The sequence below is a fragment of the Athene cunicularia genome (assembly GCF_003259725.1).
Source record: "Athene cunicularia isolate RWA chromosome 7 unlocalized genomic scaffold, athCun1 chr7_part2, whole genome shotgun sequence".
In the NCBI taxonomy this organism is placed as follows: Eukaryota; Metazoa; Chordata; class Aves; order Strigiformes; family Strigidae; genus Athene; species Athene cunicularia.
This window is the reverse complement of record NW_020799108.1, coordinates 1,610,258-1,627,977: the sequence shown is the minus strand read 5'-3', so window position 1 is coordinate 1,627,977 and position 17,720 is coordinate 1,610,258. Positions and strand designations below refer to the sequence as shown.

General features: G+C 37.4%; 1 protein-coding gene across 4 annotated transcripts in view; it reads right to left on the bottom strand.

Annotated features, from left to right (window-relative positions):
- The window catches only part of NBEAL1 (neurobeachin like 1), an 88,870-nt gene that overhangs the window by 21,812 nt on the left and 49,338 nt on the right, over nucleotides 1-17,720 (bottom strand). For all 4 annotated transcript variants that reach the window (XR_003398854.1, XM_026853237.1, XM_026853236.1 and 1 more), the window contains 19 exons: nucleotides 16,981-17,149; nucleotides 15,826-15,959; nucleotides 15,251-15,410; nucleotides 15,052-15,154; nucleotides 14,157-14,313; nucleotides 13,393-13,551; nucleotides 12,827-12,986; nucleotides 12,488-12,576; nucleotides 10,946-11,527; nucleotides 10,214-10,389; nucleotides 9,717-9,870; nucleotides 8,293-8,421; nucleotides 7,325-7,630; nucleotides 7,070-7,219; nucleotides 6,007-6,164; nucleotides 5,209-5,333; nucleotides 3,381-3,507; nucleotides 2,087-2,235; nucleotides 1,078-1,211 (listed from right to left, as the gene is read on the bottom strand). Coding sequence is in view for 3 of the 4 variants with exons in the window: in XM_026853237.1 (XP_026709038.1) it covers nucleotides 1,078-1,211; nucleotides 2,087-2,235; nucleotides 3,381-3,507; nucleotides 5,209-5,333; nucleotides 6,007-6,164; nucleotides 7,070-7,219; nucleotides 7,325-7,630; nucleotides 8,293-8,421; nucleotides 9,717-9,870; nucleotides 10,214-10,389; nucleotides 10,946-11,527; nucleotides 12,488-12,576; nucleotides 12,827-12,986; nucleotides 13,393-13,551; nucleotides 14,157-14,313; nucleotides 15,052-15,154; nucleotides 15,251-15,410; nucleotides 15,826-15,959; nucleotides 16,981-17,149 (3,321 nt within the window). In the remaining variant the exon portion in view is untranslated. The remainder of the gene's footprint in view (nucleotides 1-1,077; nucleotides 1,212-2,086; nucleotides 2,236-3,380; nucleotides 3,508-5,208; nucleotides 5,334-6,006; nucleotides 6,165-7,069; nucleotides 7,220-7,324; nucleotides 7,631-8,292; nucleotides 8,422-9,716; nucleotides 9,871-10,213; nucleotides 10,390-10,945; nucleotides 11,528-12,487; nucleotides 12,577-12,826; nucleotides 12,987-13,392; nucleotides 13,552-14,156; nucleotides 14,314-15,051; nucleotides 15,155-15,250; nucleotides 15,411-15,825; nucleotides 15,960-16,980; nucleotides 17,150-17,720) is intronic.

The window sequence follows — 17,720 nt, the reverse complement described above, 5'->3', positions numbered from 1 at the left end:
AAAAACAAGTTCACTAATCCTAAACCACGCAATATAGAAGAAATAGCAATGATTTCCAGTGTTGTGGTGAAATAGAAAGTCTAATTTGCTTTGTAATTAATTTGCTCAGAGTATTTAAAAAGATGTGTGGACTTCAAGATATTTAGATTACTACTGATGGAATTTTAGTTGAATAATTGTTCTGTATTATAACAGAAAGAGAGAAAGAGACAGGAAAAAGAACAATCTTGTTTTATCAACCTTTTCACAACTAACCAGTTTCAAGATATCAGACTGAAGATTTCAAGACTGCAGTCTAGTTTCCCTTAATGGCTATATATCTAGCAAACATTTTGCTACTAGTGTTAGTGTTGTGAAAGACACCTGAAATGCTGGGGTTTCAACCCCCAACCCCAAATGAAGGCTGACATATGGGTGATTCCCACAGCCCTTCACCAAGGGGGGTGAGTTTGCCTTCAGGCTTCCCCCCAGGGTGGTGCCGGCCTGGCAGGGAGAGCCGTTGGGTAAAGGAGCCCCAGGGGTCCCGCGTTCAGTGAACAAAGGTCGGGCGTCCCACGGAGGGATAAAAGCTGGGACCCCTGGCAGGAGGGGCAGTGTCTGTCTGTGAGGTGGGTGCCCTGTGCAGAGTTCCCTGTTGGGGAAGGACCTCCCGCCTCCCTGGGACTGGGCTCCACTCAGCTCTGGCTGCTGTAAACACGGGCTGTGTAGAGATTCAGTGTATGGCTTCCTTGGTCTTGTGTTTGGCTTGTTGACTCTCCCGTCCCTTCCACGGCAGACTGCATTTCACCATTGATTCCACCCATTGTTGGTTGTGCTGTGTCATTGTTGGGGTCAGTGGGATTGATGTCGATTATGTATAATCTGACTGACTTGTTTGTACCCCCAGCGCTCACCCATGTACTGACCCTTTTGTACCAAATACAATCTGGTTATTAGTTCATCTTTATGCTGGCTGTGTCCTTTATGCTAGGACTGATAACTGGCAAAACACCACCAGACAAATTAGACACAATCAGTGAACTTAAACTTGACACTTGTGCTAACTATATAAATCAAGGAAATTTGGGAAACCCATACCTCCTTATTGAAGTTGAGGAAATAGTTGGTTTGATCTGTAAGGAAGATCTCCAAAGCTGACCTCCTCAAGTTGTACCGACGCAGATGTATCTCTCGGATTTGAGAAAGGTGCCATTTAAAATCAAAACCTACCCCTAGGAAGAGCACTTTAATTATTGACTTGGAATATATCAAAAACTTTTCATAGACAGAATGCAGTACCGTTTCCAATCAACCCAAAGGTGAAAAGGCAAATTTTATATGCGTATTGATTAACCATTTTGCTAGGAAAACATTAACTTCGGCTATTGTTTCTGATGAAAGAAAGAGGCAGCATCTGATCAAGTGAAGAATTTGGGTTTGTGTTTTGATCAAAAGACACATTATAAATGTATTCTGTTGACAAAAAATATGAACTAAACCCATTTGCTTTCTTAAACAGGCTCAAACAGAAGCTTTTATGTTTAAAATTCCCCAAAGGCTATCTTCCTGATATACTGGCTTTGAAAATTTTACCATTATTGGTCAAACATTTCACTCCACTGTTAATAGAATATACGTAGTTGAGTATGAAAAAAAAAATCACTAAATTAATATAAATTATTAATACTTACATAATACTACTACTCATTACTTAATATTATTTTTTTAATCAATGTACAAGCAAAATATTATTTGTCAGGGAGAGCAGGGAGATGCCATTTAAGCAACAAGTTGGAGATAATGACATTATTTTAGTCAGCAAACAGTATTTATAAATGTTGGGTTTTTAAAAGTTTTTAAGAAACACTAAGAATAGCGAATCAATTTAACAGCTAAGTACAGTTCCAGATTCTTGATTCTGAAGAGATCAGCCAGCCACTAACCACCAAGTACAATATTAATTTTAACTACAGATCCACAACCTGTCTCTTCACAATTCGTTTCAATTCACTGAAAAAATTCATTCTCAAAACAAGAAAAATTCAAACTCAGCCTACTAAAAACAGAAAGCTGAACTACACTATAAAGAGATATTGATCATGCTCACCTTCTTCTTTTTCAATGCTACCATCAAAGAAATAGATGTGCTGGGTAGTGATCTCCAGCCTGCCAGGTATCACATCAATTACTGTAACAAGTTCACAGTCTTCAGACAATATTAGCTTTTCTTTCTGACTTTGCTCATCTTTCTCATCCCTAGAAAAATACCACTAAGTATTACAGGGTTGTGCAGATTATACAGTTGCTAATGTACTTGGTAGGAGTACAATTCCAAAAAATAATTAGATATGAATGGCATTAAAAATACGACATAAATATGAAGCTACTTCCATCAGCAGTCTTGGACATTTCAGACTAGACTGCCAAACATCATTTCACAGCATTGCTCTTCAGGCTTGATATTTCAGTCTCAGGCACAATGGACTTGACCTCCCCTTGAAGTATGAAAAGATGAAGCTGCATTTCCCTTTCTTATTTAATTGCCAGATGCTTAAATTCTCTGGCCTAGAGCAGAGCTGAGTCCTGGTTCATGTGCATAAAGTTATCTTCAGAAGTATTTGAAGTAATAGTTTCTCAGAAGTCTATAGATACGACACATCACAAGCAAGCATTTAATAACTTTTAAGGTACAAGAAAATGCATCAGTATCACTCAAAGATGTGCCACATCTCTAATGGACTTCAACAGCATAAACACACATAGATGCACACACAAGATCACATATATCCAGTTAATGGAGCATTTGCTATCTTCCCACGTTTCCCCCCCCACACCCCCTTTGGTTGTTGTTGGTTTTTGTTTTTTTTTTTAAAGTCACACAAGTGACATGAAGAAAGCACAGCAGGCCTTCCCTCTGGAATACTCTTAAACACAGAGTACTCTCCAGCAGATTAATGTCAACCAAGCAAACATCCATGCTATGCAGCTGCTGGTATAGAGGATGGCCCTGACACCTGTGGAGAAAAAAACAGTTCCAGTCTGGTCTATGCCCTTACAAGGCAGAATACTTCTTAGAGAATTACAGCCAAAGTACACGACAGAAAAGCCTCAACAATTCTGTAGTTTCAGACCAACTATGAGCCGTGAATCACTAACAGATCCTCGCAAACATCTGCTCTGCCTTCTTTTCCCTGCAGCTTGTTATGTCTCATTATTGACAAGGATAAATCCAACAGCAACTTTTCTGCTGTTCAGAACTACTACAAAGCCCTGGATTGGACTGTTAAGGCCAGACAAAGAAAGAGGAAAGCTTTGTATGCTAATCAGCTCCCTAAATTGTTTCTCACTGCTTATCCCTAGCACAGAAACAAATTTTAACTGTTCTATTCTGCTGTACTTACAAATTGGAACTGGCAGCTGTGTCTTCTTCTGGTAGTTCAAGAACATCATCTTCCAAGTCACTCACTTTCACCTGCTTCACCACCTCCAGAAGCAGAGACTCACTAGAGGGCTGTGTCTGGTGCACACCTATTATAAATAGACATTTCAGCTCAGAAAATTTTTTACTACAACACGTTTGGAAAGCCAAACGACTGAGTGTAACATCTGTTGGTTTTAACTAAGTAAGAAGCAACCAGACTTCTTATATACTTTTGGTGGCAAACAGAACACTAAAAATACTCCTTGAACTTCACTGAATATGTCAAATCATAACAGCATAAAGGGAAGAAGAACACATTAGAAAATTTTAAACTCAATTTGTCATGGACATTTCCAATAAAATATTTTAGAGTGTTCTGCCAGACACTGTTAAAGCATGCACATTTCATGGAAGTATACTATATTTGGTTTTTCCTTACTTGAGTTTACAAGTGTAGGGTTTTTTTGGTTTGAGCCTTGATATTCAATATACCCAACTTAAAGAAGAGTTTACATCACTAACAGCTGTTTGGAACACTTCTGAAACAAAGCACCTCAGCAAGTTCTCTGATGAAAACACCAAGCTGTGTGGTGCGGTCGACACACTGAAGGGAAGGGATGTGCCATACAGAGGGACCTGGACAGGCTGGAGAGGTGGGACCGTGCAAACCTCATGGAGTTCAGCAAGGCCAAGGGCAAGGTCCTGCACATGGGTCGCGGCAATCCCAAGCACAAACACAGGCTGGGCAGAGAATGGATTGAGAGCAGCCCTGACGAGGAGGACTAGGGGGTATTAGTGGATGGAAAACTGACTGTGAGCCAGCAATGTGCACTCACAGCCAAGAAAGCCAACCCTGTCCTGGGCTGCATCAAGAGAAGTGTGGCCAACAGGGCGAGGGAGGGCATTCTCCCCCTTTACTCTGCCTTCTGTGTCCAGCTCTGGGGGCCCCCAACAGAAGAAGGGCATGGAGCTGCTCAGGCAGGTCCAGAGGAAGCCACAAAGATGATGAGGGGGCTGGAGCACCTCCCCTGTGAGGACAGGCTGAGAGAGTTGGGGGTGTTCAGCCCAGAGAAGAGAAGGCTCCAGGGAGACCTTATAGCGGCCTCCCAGTGCTGAAAGGGGCTACAGGAGAGATGGGGAGGGACTCTGCATTAGGAAGGGTAGGGATAGGACAAACAGTTTTAAACTGAAAGAGGGTAGATTTAGATTAGATAGAAGGAAGAAATTCTTCCCTATGAGGGTGGTGAGGCCCTGGCACAGGTTTCCCAGAGCAGCTGTGGCTGCCCCCTCCCTGGCAGGGTTCAAGGCCAGGTTGGACGGGGCTGTGAGCAACCTGGTCTAGTGGAAGGTGTCCCTGCCCATGGCAGGGGGGTGGAACTAGATGATCTTTAAGGTCCCTTCCAACCCAAACCATTCTATGGTATGTATACATTTAACTAATAAGCTCTAAAATGTTTTAAAGAAATACTGCCTGATTATTGTTTCTCATTGTTTCCTTTTCTTGAAAAATAATTTTATGCAAGCAAGCTATGTGACTATTTATTTTAAAATAAAGGAGTTTTTAATCTTTTTTTGGCAACAGAAATACACATTTCAATAAACAAGGGGAAATCAATTCTATTCAGTAGAAAAATGCTGTTTCAGGTCAAACCACCACTCATATAAACACATTTTACTGTAGAGGAACTATCAAAAATCAAGACTTAAGTACCTACCATAGACTGACTCTTAAATACAAAGAGTAAAGTGTGTATCTTTCTTCAGCAGAGACTGAAGAATCCCAAGTGAAGTAAGAAATACAACTTTACCTAAATTATCTCTCAGGTCACTAGCATCCTGATGGGCGTTGAAGTTATAGTTCTGCACTAGTTTTAGTCTCATACGTGAAAAATTTTCTACATTTGAAAGTTTCCAGTGAACAGGATTCTGTTTCCTAGGAAAAAAGAATAATCAAAAAAAAGAGTTATAAGAAGACTTACATGAATTAACTGATTACAAAAGAGTACATATTTAGAAAAATACTGGCCATCTACTTGTAGAGTGTAAAACATAAAAGCAATAAACTGAATTTTAATTTCATATTGCAGCTCTGATCAGCCTTTAGACTTCGTAAATAGTATCTATTTTCTACTGAGATATATCAAATTGTTTACACTTTCAGTTAATGACAATTAAAAGAAAAAAAAATATTAGAAAACCCCAACAACTTTATCCAGAACTTCCCCAAAATGTATTCTTTTAAACTGAAATTATTTTCATGCATAAGAACTCAATCTTTATTAACAAGTCTATTCTCTCTCTTTTCCAACAGAAGCACTGATTTGTAGAATCTCTCAAAAAGTTTTTGCAATCACTAACTAATTTTTATTTGTCACTTGGCAAGAAAATCTAGTATCCAGGCAAGCAGCTCACCATTACATTTCAAACTTTGTATTTTGATAATTAAATGCAGAAAACATTGTAAAAGATGCATTTGATATTAAATTCACATCTCAAGAATGGTTATCAGAGTTAATTTGAAAAGGTTCTGTCCATGTGAAACTAAGGTAGTCATGTGAGAAAATTCTTTTTAGGCATCATATATGGTTTAAGACCTTGACTCTTACATTTCAGACCAAGGACCACGTTCAGAAAGCAAGTAAAGCTGGGCTGCTCTCCACTGTCTCAGGGTAGCTGTGTGCTGACTGTTAAGTTGCTTTAGCATACTGTTGTAACGCAGATTTTCCTGTCGAGCCTTTCTCCTAAATGGTTCCACAAAATGCTCCTGAAAGATCATTAAAAATATACATATCACTGAAATAATTCTGACCTTTGAAAACACCATTTTGTGGCTTGAAAGAGTTCTGATAAATTAAGAAGGAACAAAGAAAGTTTAGCACTAAAAACTTCTCAACATTTAAGATAATGCTTACAAGAAATTTTTTAAAGCTTAGTACTGGAAGAAAAGGTGCCAAACTTTGACTTAAAGATGTGAAGAAAATCTTACCAGTGCTGAATCCACATGAAAGCAATTTTTCATCATCAGAAAAGTGGTCAGTATTGGAAATCCTATGATAATAGGTTGGATTTTTCTTTAAATTCTAGTATTCTAGAATGTAACTCATATTGTATTCTTCTTTTAGCTACTTGAATAAAGAAGACTTACTACAAGGATCCTTACTAAGGCCACAAAGGGAAAACAAGCAAGATGTAACCTATCTGTGATAATTACCAGTTAGCTCTAATGCTTAAACTGAGTATGGACCTTATACAGAAAGGCCAGTTCAAAATCAATTTTTCCACACATTAAATAGCAGCTGTTCACTGTTTTAAATGTTTTAATTGTATTGAAGTAGGGTTAAAAAAACCCAACACACTGACTCATCTCATAATGGAGAAGAGGTTTTAATAATTTAAAACATAAATCAGAGTAAAAGAAGATGTAGCTTATAGCTGAGCATAATTCTAGGTTGCTGTACTATGAGAAAGGCCTGAAATAACTCTTACAGGTAAGACTCTTAAATAGAAATAACAGAATTAAAAAGCACGTCCTACAAGTCACACTGCCCATAACATCTTAAACCAATCAACCTGCCTGCAGTCACTTGAACTGGATCATCCTGGAATTCAGTTTCTCCATCTTTTAGAAGTCAACTCCTAAGAGAAACTTGCACTCACTCAAAACCTTACCTGAAATTTAAGCTTACTTTCTCCTCTCTCCCGGTCTCGCTTGTGCATGTTCACCATAAATGCTTCATAACAATCTTTCCAATAAACTGCCATCTGCTCATGATCATGTCTGAATGAATTCTCTTCATACTGCTTCATATTTGGAATGATCTGGTTCCACCAAAACAAAAGGCACAACATGATTTCTGAATGAGTTCCTCTGCTTTCATAGCTAAAAAATGGGGGAAAATGAATCAAAAAGAATCTACTACTTACATATTTGTCAATATAAACTTGCCACTCATCAGAGCTGCAGTATTCTTGAAAATCCTCAAAGAAAGATGGGCTGCCATTGGTAGGAGGCAATGAAGGAAGATGCAGGTTCATGAAGAGAAGTTCATAAATCTTGGATACCAATGTCCGAACCAGGGGAATCAAAAATGAGTAAGTTTCTGTCTTCTCTTCAATTGATCTACTCAAGATGCCTTCCAGCTTCCCCAAGAGGTAGCATGCTTCAGGCTGACTCTCAATTACTTTCGTCTGAAGGAGGGTGTTTAGTTTGGCTGCTGCCATAGCACAGACCTACACAGGCAAATGAAAAATGAATGCAATCCTCAAAATAGTAATTTTGAGTACCTATCTTTTTAGCACAGGAGTATGTTTTTGCTATTCTGGCTGCATCCCAGGTAGCCTGCACACGCACATGCATCAAATATGTGCACTGATAGTTTACTCATCCTGTAATGACCAAACCTGAGTCAGCTGCAACCCCAAAGTCACAAAGCCACATTAAGACAATCACACACCTAAACTAACAGTCCTGGCTTTACTGAAGAGCTCATATTCTATGCACAGCTCTGCTAACTTTGTTTCAAATGTTGATTTGGCAGGTCAGTCCAAGTTCAGGTGCACTTAATATATGTACACCTGGAACCGCTAATATATGTACTTTATGGTAGAAACAAAAAGTCACAATCAGAATCACTATCTTACTGCCACTGGTGTCACATAGTTCCATCTTCAAACAGCTTGCCCTCTACCTCTTTCTCATGCTCAGGAGGTGCACATTGACAGGACTGCAGAGTAAATTTGCAAATGGCAAGAACAATTAAAACATTTTCCCTGTAGAAGGATGGAGTGCCATCAGTCTGCTCACTGGTATGAGCAGCTACCCCATAAACCACAACAATTATGTCAAACCTGCACTTCAAACACAGTATCACTTGCAGGAATTTGCAACAAACCTGTAAGTTATCTTGTGCAATAAATCCAAGGAGCAACTGCACTTGCACCTGTGAAAGTCTAGTTGCTTCTAGGCCAGCAGAGTACCAGACTGACAGGCTATCCATGAGAGTCACTAGTTCTTCCAAGAGCTATTGTAAAAACAAAAGATTTTCAGGAAATAAAATTAACAACAGCTACTCCAGCTAGAGACACAATAATTTCAAAAAGCTAAAGAGGCTGTGTTCACACTTCTAACTTAACCAAACCCAGAAAATTAACCAGAACACTGCAGTTAAACCAGTAATTTGAAACAATTCCTGACTACAATAATCTGTTTAGCCCAGTATATTAACTGATGTATCTTCCCTGAACAAAGCCAAATCCAGCATATAATATATATGCTTATGTTTTTCCTAAAATTTGACTCCAGTAAGTGCCATTTTCTTAGAAAAGTTAGAGGCTCCATGAGCAGGATTACTATCACTGAAAAGACACTAATATTAATGGCACAGATACCATATGAACTTGCAGTTTATGGGTTCATTATATATAGGATTTTATTCCATTCTTTTGCTTTGTATTTTAAATTACTTGAGTCCAATGCTCGTATAATTTACCAGCCATAGCAATATGCACAGTGCCTTAAGAAGGAAAACAAGACTTCTTTCATGAATATCTGATTTAGTGAAATGCTTGAAACTTCCTAACAACTTTTAAAAAATAAAAAAAAGTAAATAAATTAGGAGGCACTCCTTTCTGTCAGTACTTCAATACTAGAAGTGATACAAACCTTGTGAAAAGTAGCTATTCACAAGACAAATGACACATTTCACTATCCACACATGTTTGCTTAAAACTAATATACCTTGACACACCCCCTAATAAATTACCCAAATGTAAACCCATTCTTCTGTTAAGCCCCTGAATCTGAATCACATGAATGCTTCTGGAGCAGACTTAAAGCTGTCCTGCTTAGAATATTATGGTGCTTTAAATTCTCCCCAGGCAGAGTGGAAGATAATTTATGAAAGTACTGTTATTTTCAATTCAGAGTTGACAAGAAGCACAATTCTCATTGCTCCAAAGTTCAGAGCACATTTCTAATTAGATTTCACAAAGCTAGATCGCACAAAAAGCAAAGCTTTTGCCAAGAGGAGACTTTTTAAACACAATCAAATGCTTTAAGATTAAACTATTTTTGCTTATAAGCAGGCGTTTTGGAGAACAGGTTAGGAATTACTGTGTTGATGGCTCATAACACACTTTATTTTTTTTAAAAGTAGCCTAAAAAACCCCTGTTTTTTTAAAGGATTTATCACAATATAGTGATTCTTTCCTTATAATACCTCTGCCCTTTAGCCTAGAGGGATGACAGTATCCAAGCTGACAACTTTCATTTCTATTTCAGCCTATAAATACTACTTCCATTATGCAGTTACTGTACCTTTTCTGTCCATAAATTTGAATTAACTAGTCCTTCTGCCTGCAGGAAATCTTGTACAATTAGCAAGAGCTTGAAGGCATTTTCAGCATGTGTAGGGAGAGCTTTGGAATCTCTGTTATCAGTGACTGACCATTCTAACATCTTCTCCAGCAAGCTGCACGGAAAACAAAATCCAAAGTAATTATTATGTGTTCTAAGTGTAAGTGGCTTTAAAAAAACGCAATTAAGTATTTAATTAAATCTCTTAGTCTGCAGTGATACAACTGTCTTCTTGATAAGTCAATAAGATAAAAGATTTGGAGAAGCTCATGGAATCAGCAACACAATTTCAAAACCTTATGGACACATGACATACTTCTGACTACATGAAGAGAGAGCAAAGAAAAGTACGTCTTGTTGGGAAACACCCACCCCTTCTCAGCTTCACTAATGTCCCTTACTTTTTCTGATTTTCCTCAAAAGGGATGAAAGAACCTGTCCTTGAACTGTACACTCACTTTAGTTTTATTTCATCTGAAGGTCGCAGCAACTCATTAGATATCCCCAGTTTGGTCAGTGCAGAAAAAACCTGTCCTCTCTCAATCCAAGCAGCATCATCAGATTTTTCAATGCCTTTCCACATTATACATAGCAGGATGTCTGTAAGTAACTGTATGAGTTCATTATCACCCCCCTACAAAAAAAGAGAAATAGTTACAGCCCTTCTGGATTAGAAAACCTTCAAAATGTCTCTTGATGACAGTCCCTATACTTGAATGTTTCAACATTTCTGAAAACTCTGCAGTCTAAAGTCCAATTGCTAAATATGTGAAAAATGGAAATAGAAGAGACAGTGGCTTTCTTGTATGTTGTACTACATACTGACTTCTACATCACCGTTTCAACCTGACCTTTAGCTATCCTTATTTTTTCACAGCAAGTCTTCTCCATGCCTCCTCTAGAAGATGAAGGACATGAAAATACAGAACACAGCAAGGTGGGTTTCTAGGTTTTTGTTTGTCATTTGTTGGGTTTTTTTTTTTAACAGCAAAGCTATTCCAACTAGACAACCAAAATAGAAGACACATTATAAAAGGGAGTATCCCTGCTCACTATATTGTGTGCTTTTCTTTTGGAAGATGGGAAGCAAAATGAAGGACAATAATTACCTATCAGAGAGATGATTAAAAAAATAAAAAGGAATTGCAGACATTTGGAGAAATTAACCACATAGGGAGTGAATTACTTACCCCTTGGTTTTCAAAAAAAGAAAGCTCAGCAGTGAAGCCCACATCATTTGTAACTCCCAGCTCTTTGTCAGGCTGCCCAGAGAATGGTTTTGTGTTCTCTATAGGTGATGGCGTGCTGGGCTGGCTATCTGTCATCTGATTCACAATGTCAGCTAATTCGTAAGAGTCAACACTGGACAGATCTAAGCTCAGATGTGAAGGATTACTGTGCCACAATTCTTCTTGATCTTCTGACCTAAAAGACATCTCTGCTGTGGAGGCATCTTCCAGTGGCATAACAGAGAAATGAGCAGGGACATCCAGGGATTTGTTGTCTTCTAAACTCCACTGATCAAACAGACCATTAACAGATGCAAAGCTGCCAGATTTGTCTCCCTCTGTCTTATCAGGTTGATGTTTCTGAAGGTCTTCAGCAAGAGGCTTTTTTTCCTCTTCCCTTGAAGAATCAGCCCTGTTCTCTTTACAGTCAATCCGAACCTCTGAGTTTTCTTTCAGGAAGAGTCTAATCAAAGTGTCCTGCCAACCCAGTTGCTGAGAAATCTGTTGTGCTGCATCCAATTGGGAACGCAAAAGGTGCAAAACCTAAGGACAGGAGAAGATATCCCATACCTACACATTAATTTTAGCTTGTACCTGCATTCATTCCAGCTTTTCAATTAGACATTTCACAATCTTACAACTTTTTCTGGCTTTTTTAGAACGTTGTACAAGAGATGCAATCGATTAATAATAAGCAAACAAGTCACAGAATCATTTTTCCTATTAGAAATATATATTTGAGAAAAAAATTAAAAAAAAAAAATCTCAGGAGTAGGGGAGAAAAGAAGCTATCAAAGCATACTGGTAAGGCCTCATATTTCAGCCTCTCCCCTGCAATAATTTCTGCAAAAGCCAGTTATCACAACAAATAATCCTATTCAGACACTAGTCTACAAAAAAAGAAAACCTAAAACAGAAAATATGCCTGATTAGGAACTATTTCAATAGTAAGCTATAGTTCCGATAGCTTACCTATAGCATACATTATCATTTCACTTTTTTGTACTTTGAGAAGCCTTAATAAACAAAACAGCCCCTCACAGCTACATTCATACTAGTAATTCCGGTGATACAAGCTGGAGAGCGAGCTCAGTGTAGGAAACCACTGCTTCCTCCCTATCTCTTCCCTGTATCCACAACCACTCTTTTGAACCATAGTATGTTCTACCAAAATAACATATTAAGAACACAAACAAAACTTTGATCATGGTCTTCAGCATTCTTTAAGAAAACTCAGTAATTCAAAGAGTCTTCTATCTCTAACCTTTAGAAAATAAAAGTTATTTGAGAAGCATGATAGAGGCTTTGCTTTGTTTTTTAAAATGACCTGAATACACAAAATTCAACGTTAAGTGACAGATTGGCTTAATTTTTAACATAAATCATTGCTGAAGAAAGCAATAGCAACAAATACCACCACTGTGTCTCAAATAATTAAGATATCACACTGTACAGCTTACAGGCTTAAAGGACAGTATTCCAGTTTTAATGAAGACAACTAACCTTTCTGCAGATAACCACTCTCACATTTATATCTGATCTATGAGCCAGATGCACTATAGCTATGAGATCTTTATAATTCACAGCAGGATCTGTAGGGAAGAAAGAAAAACACAACACAAATGACATCATGCAACAGAATGGCACAGCTAAATATTAAAAATTGCCTTGGAGAACACTTCTACATCCAGGTGTAGTAAAGGGAACAAACTTCAGTGAAATGAGAAAATGTTAGTGGAGACTAGGGAACTTTAAATAGAACAGATTTTCCTGAGGAAAAACAAACAAAAATGTTTGCTTCTGAACAGCAGTTTATTAATGGCAGACACACTTGCCAATTACCTGCATACAAAACTTGGTTAAGAAGGTTTTTAATAAGAGAAACAGTAACTGGCGATTCATTCAGAAGGAGCCCCAGTCCGGAGTATCCTACTTCTCTGAGTTTCATACGGTGCTTACTACGTTCATAAACTTTAGTACATTTCAGCATCTCTTCCACAATCTGCAAGAAAAAGTACACACAAATGCAGAATAAACACAGGAGAGCATCCATATCTCTTAAACTTAAGTGTGTATGATATAACATGCTGGTCCACTGTTTTTAAAGTTTACTCTGTAAGCCAACTGAAACAACATGGACTTTTTTTTTTTAAAAAAAAAAAAAAAGATCCCAATACTTTACTTCAAGAGAACACTAATTCCATTGTGACTATGGCAGTATACAATAGCTAACATAACAGAGAGGACAAAACAGAGAACAAAACATAATCTAGCTAACATCACAGAAGAAAAAAATTAAAACTTGATTAGTATCTTTGCAATTGCATACACTTCTGCAGTCAGACTATTGAAAAAGACAAATTTATGTTCGATTGCTTAATTTGAGAACATATAAATCAATGAATTACCTTGAACACAAGTTCTCTAAGCCTGTCAGAGTATCTTTGATGCAATAACAGAGCATAAAGAATATCAGCATTCCCTGGTTCAAAAAGCAATAGAAAAAGCTGGTCTGGGGTTGGGCTGGAATGAAGTAGGCTGAAGAGAACATCCAGAATTCCACAGAGCTACAAAATTAAGACAACCAAATTAATCCACAATTCATTCAAACTTCACGCTCTGCTTGGGAAAAGTTGTCTTGGTTTAAGTTTTACCCTTTGCTTGGTATAAAAGAAAAGAATGCGGTAATATTGAGTCTGATCAATGTTACTGCATTCAAAATTAGGGGGGGTTGGATTTTTTTCTATATATAGAACATGTTATCAAACTGTAATTAGAGCTACAAAGCAAGTCCAAGTTCTGTTGATGTCTACAAAATAGAAACAGCATCATTACAACTTCTGATCATTTGGAGTCGAATTCACTTAGTTTTGTAAACTAAGAGAACCTTTCTAACGGCAGTATTACACATCATGTGCTTTCTGCCCTCTTCAGGGGAAGAAAGTAACTGGTAAAAATATTGCCACCTGCAGAGCACTTTTGTCAGGTTTCCAGTGTGCTTATATAACATCCTCAGCTACATCTAAACAGAATCACACATCAGGTAACACTTTGCTTGTGTTCTTTTTCTTTCTTGTTCCACTCTCTTTTAAGCACACAATACTTCTAAACACCAAGAAGCAAACCCAAAACATGTACAGTTTAAACTATTCATTTACGCCATATTGCATACCGGCTCCTCTTCACTGGTGGCAGCTATGTATCCTACAATGCTCTGTATTTCTTCATGTGTTCCACCTTTGCTCAGGAAATATTTGATCAGTCCATAGAGGGATGTCCGTATTGTTCTCAAGTCATCAGGAGCAAAATCACTGTCTTTACAGCCACTCCTATACAACAACAGACAGGAAAAGCAACTTAAGTACTTCATGACTCATCAACAGCAATCTGATTGTGCTAGTTTTGCAATTTTTCATCTACCCAGATATCATGGCACAAGCTATCAGTCTGTACTGAAGTGAGGCAACTGAATAGCAATAAGCAATAGTAGATCAGACTTACCAAGTCTATAAAAAGCCCTGAAATGTAGACTTGTACTGATCCGGGTACAGGTCAGCATTTCAGACTTTCCCCTCCCACCCTCTAAAGGAAAGAGCAAGGTCTCTGGACAATCTTCCTCAACGACAAAACTATATCCATATAGATATAAGTCACCAAGACTGAAAGCTAAGATTTTAAATTCATAAAAAAGTCTTACTTCAAATTCTACAAGGATATAAAATAACTTAAAATAATAAACACCCTCTCTTTTCATAATGGTAATGATCTATGACTTAATTTGAATTGTTATTAACAAATCCTTCAGTTTTATAAGTTTGTTGACTTTTTCAAGCATTTCTAGTATCATTGGCATAAATTTCATATAATCCTACCATAAAAATTAAAGTCAAGGGAAAGTTGCAAGTCAAATGGAAAAAAAAAAAAATAATGCAGTTTTGAAAATAAAATCAACCACCAAAAGCCAACCTGCAGTTGTATTTATTAATTTTCTCACTAGGATGATGAAGAAAAAAACCCCCAACAGCTACATACAATAAATGAGGAGTTAGAACAGGTAAAACTCATACCCATAATAAATCCTGAGGGTGTCTAGAAGAAACTGCACACCGTATTTCTTTCTGAAGAGTCGTCTGCTGTCTTTAATGATTGTAGAAAGGTATTGTATATGCCCTATAACATAAAGTTTTCTATTAGAACCTAGATAAAGATTTATGTCAAGTGAAGATTATTGTGTCTTTGCACAGCTGCCCAAGCCCAAGAGCTCACCAATTCTGAAGGGGAAGTCCCCACTGTTCCAGATACTGAAGTCAAAAAGTAAGTGTTGATACATCTGTTGCAAAAGCTGCACATTCTTTTCTACTGAGACTTGTTCTATCAACAACTGTACAGCCATCAGTACATTCACATCCATTAAGTTGCTTGGCACCTTTTCAAAATAACAACAGGTGTTAGCACTCAAAATACTGAATATCCTAATAAACTACTCTTTTTTTTTTTCTTTTAAAATCAATTTTTGTGATTCCTTTATCTTCCACAGCAATGTCTGCTTCCATTAAAGCAATGGAAGAAACACAAAACCAGTCTGGTTTGAATAATCATACAACACAGTATCTATAACAAAAAAAGCAGAACATGATAAAAAGACAAAAAAACATGTTTCACTTTGCAGATCAAGACCAACTCCTCACATCTTTTTGTCTTCAGAAACATAAGAAAGAAAAGCATGTACTAAGGAGACCTTTGAAGAACCTCACATCCTGGCCAAACTAAGAATGTTTCAAAGTAATCAGGACCTCATCCATAACACTCATTACTAAAGGACATTTCTCAAATTTGCTCACCTTCTGTAACAAGGCTCCTAGGGTGGCAACTCCATGGGAGTGAATGAGATTTTCTTGATTAACATGATGTCTCTGAATAAAGTGTTTAATCATCAAGATGAAAGTTGCAACAATATTCTTCTCCAGGCGCGCTTCTGCAAAACAGAACAGTAGCAAAAGCCTCGCAGTTCATTGTTGGACCATAAAAGTAAAGGAAAAGTAGTAAAATCTAGTGTTTATATTCCTACTTCTTGAACTTCTCAACTCCTTTTCTGTTTGTTCCCTAGCTGTAGGCTCTCTTTACATTTTTCCAGTGCAGTCATAGCCATTCCATGCCTCTGCAGACCAAAGTGACCCCAGACCTGACTTCAGTTGCTTCATCCATCCGGCTGCAGGTTAAAAACTTCTCTTGCAGTTACAATCATTTGTATATGCTGCAGTTAATCTCCCTCTATAGTTGGAAACTGACACTTTCTAGCCATGATATGCAAAAAATGAAGACAGAGACATTTATTTTTAAACTTTAACCATTTCATATTTGAAACAAAAAATGCTGGTTTTCCCTTGCAAAGTCTGATTTCTCAGTTGTTTCTATTAAGATCAAAGTTCATTCTCAATATTATCCCAGTTTTTAAAAACCTATTCTTAAAGCTTCTGTTCCTTTTTTTTAAAATTTTAATACTAAGATCTGTGTGGAAGAGGTAGAAGTCTGAACATTTTCCTAAGAAAACCAAAGTTTGCTAAAGGTTAAACAGTACTATTCTGATGCTGCAACATCTTAATGTTGCTGTCTGACCCAGCACTCAAGTTGTAGGAAAGCTCCTCCTATTGATATTAGTAGCCTTTGCATCAAACACAATTTCTCAGAATAATCAGAACAAACTTTTCAGAATAGAAATTTAAAAACTGCATACTTCTACACTAATGTAATGGCAAATCATGAAAAACAATGCATTAAATATAGCTATATTAGAAATATATTAGTAAGTTAATTTTACATAGGGCTGAACTCCTGGTGTTCAGTATCCATGTTAGATATCTCGGAACAGAATGAGCCTTTCAGCTTTACATAGGTACTCTGGAAAAGTCAGGGCATAATAAAACAGTTCTGTCATTCACATGAAGACTTTTAAAATCAAGCTTAAAAACTAATTCAGTTCAACTGTACTTTCCTACCTGATGCCTTTGTGGATGACAATACCACCCAGTCTCCTTCTACGGGAGTGACTAGTTCTGGAGGTAGAGTTTCACCTTCAGACTTCTCAGGTATCTGTCCACCAAGAAAACTGATCTGCTCCAGCAATGGAAACAGCACATTTACTCCACCAATGCAGTTGATCATATCCTAAATCAAGAGAAAAAGGAGGAAAATCATCACCATAACTAAAATCCCCTAAACTATGCAACAGAAATTTATTCCAAATATAAAGACCTTTCTGTACTCACAAATTAATCAGAATGTTTCATGTGTCACTTTCAAATTAGTTTAAAACACTGTTTAACAACAAAGCTGCCCAAGTTTTAGACACTGAAATTACACACATGCCTTTGTCAGCTCTTGCTTTGAAAGTGCATTTTTGCATTTCCTTCCTCCTCCCCACCACGTAATACATGAAACAAAAGGATACAAATTTTAGAAAGAATTTTCTGCTAAATGTATTTGAAAAACAGGCAAAATATTTTTTTCTGATTTCTAATTTACTTGCAGCAAGCAGTAAGAAGAGATTATAAACATCTGTGCTTTAATCTGTGCTTTAATTCTGAAAGACTTCAACTTCAGGTAGTTAAAAATAATAAAATATGGGGGTTTTTGTCTAAAGTAACTATATACATACCTCAATTCTAAGCATTTTTTAAAAATTCAAGTCCCCTAAGTCCCCCTTTCCCCCCCCCCCTCAAAGCTCCAGTACTAATAC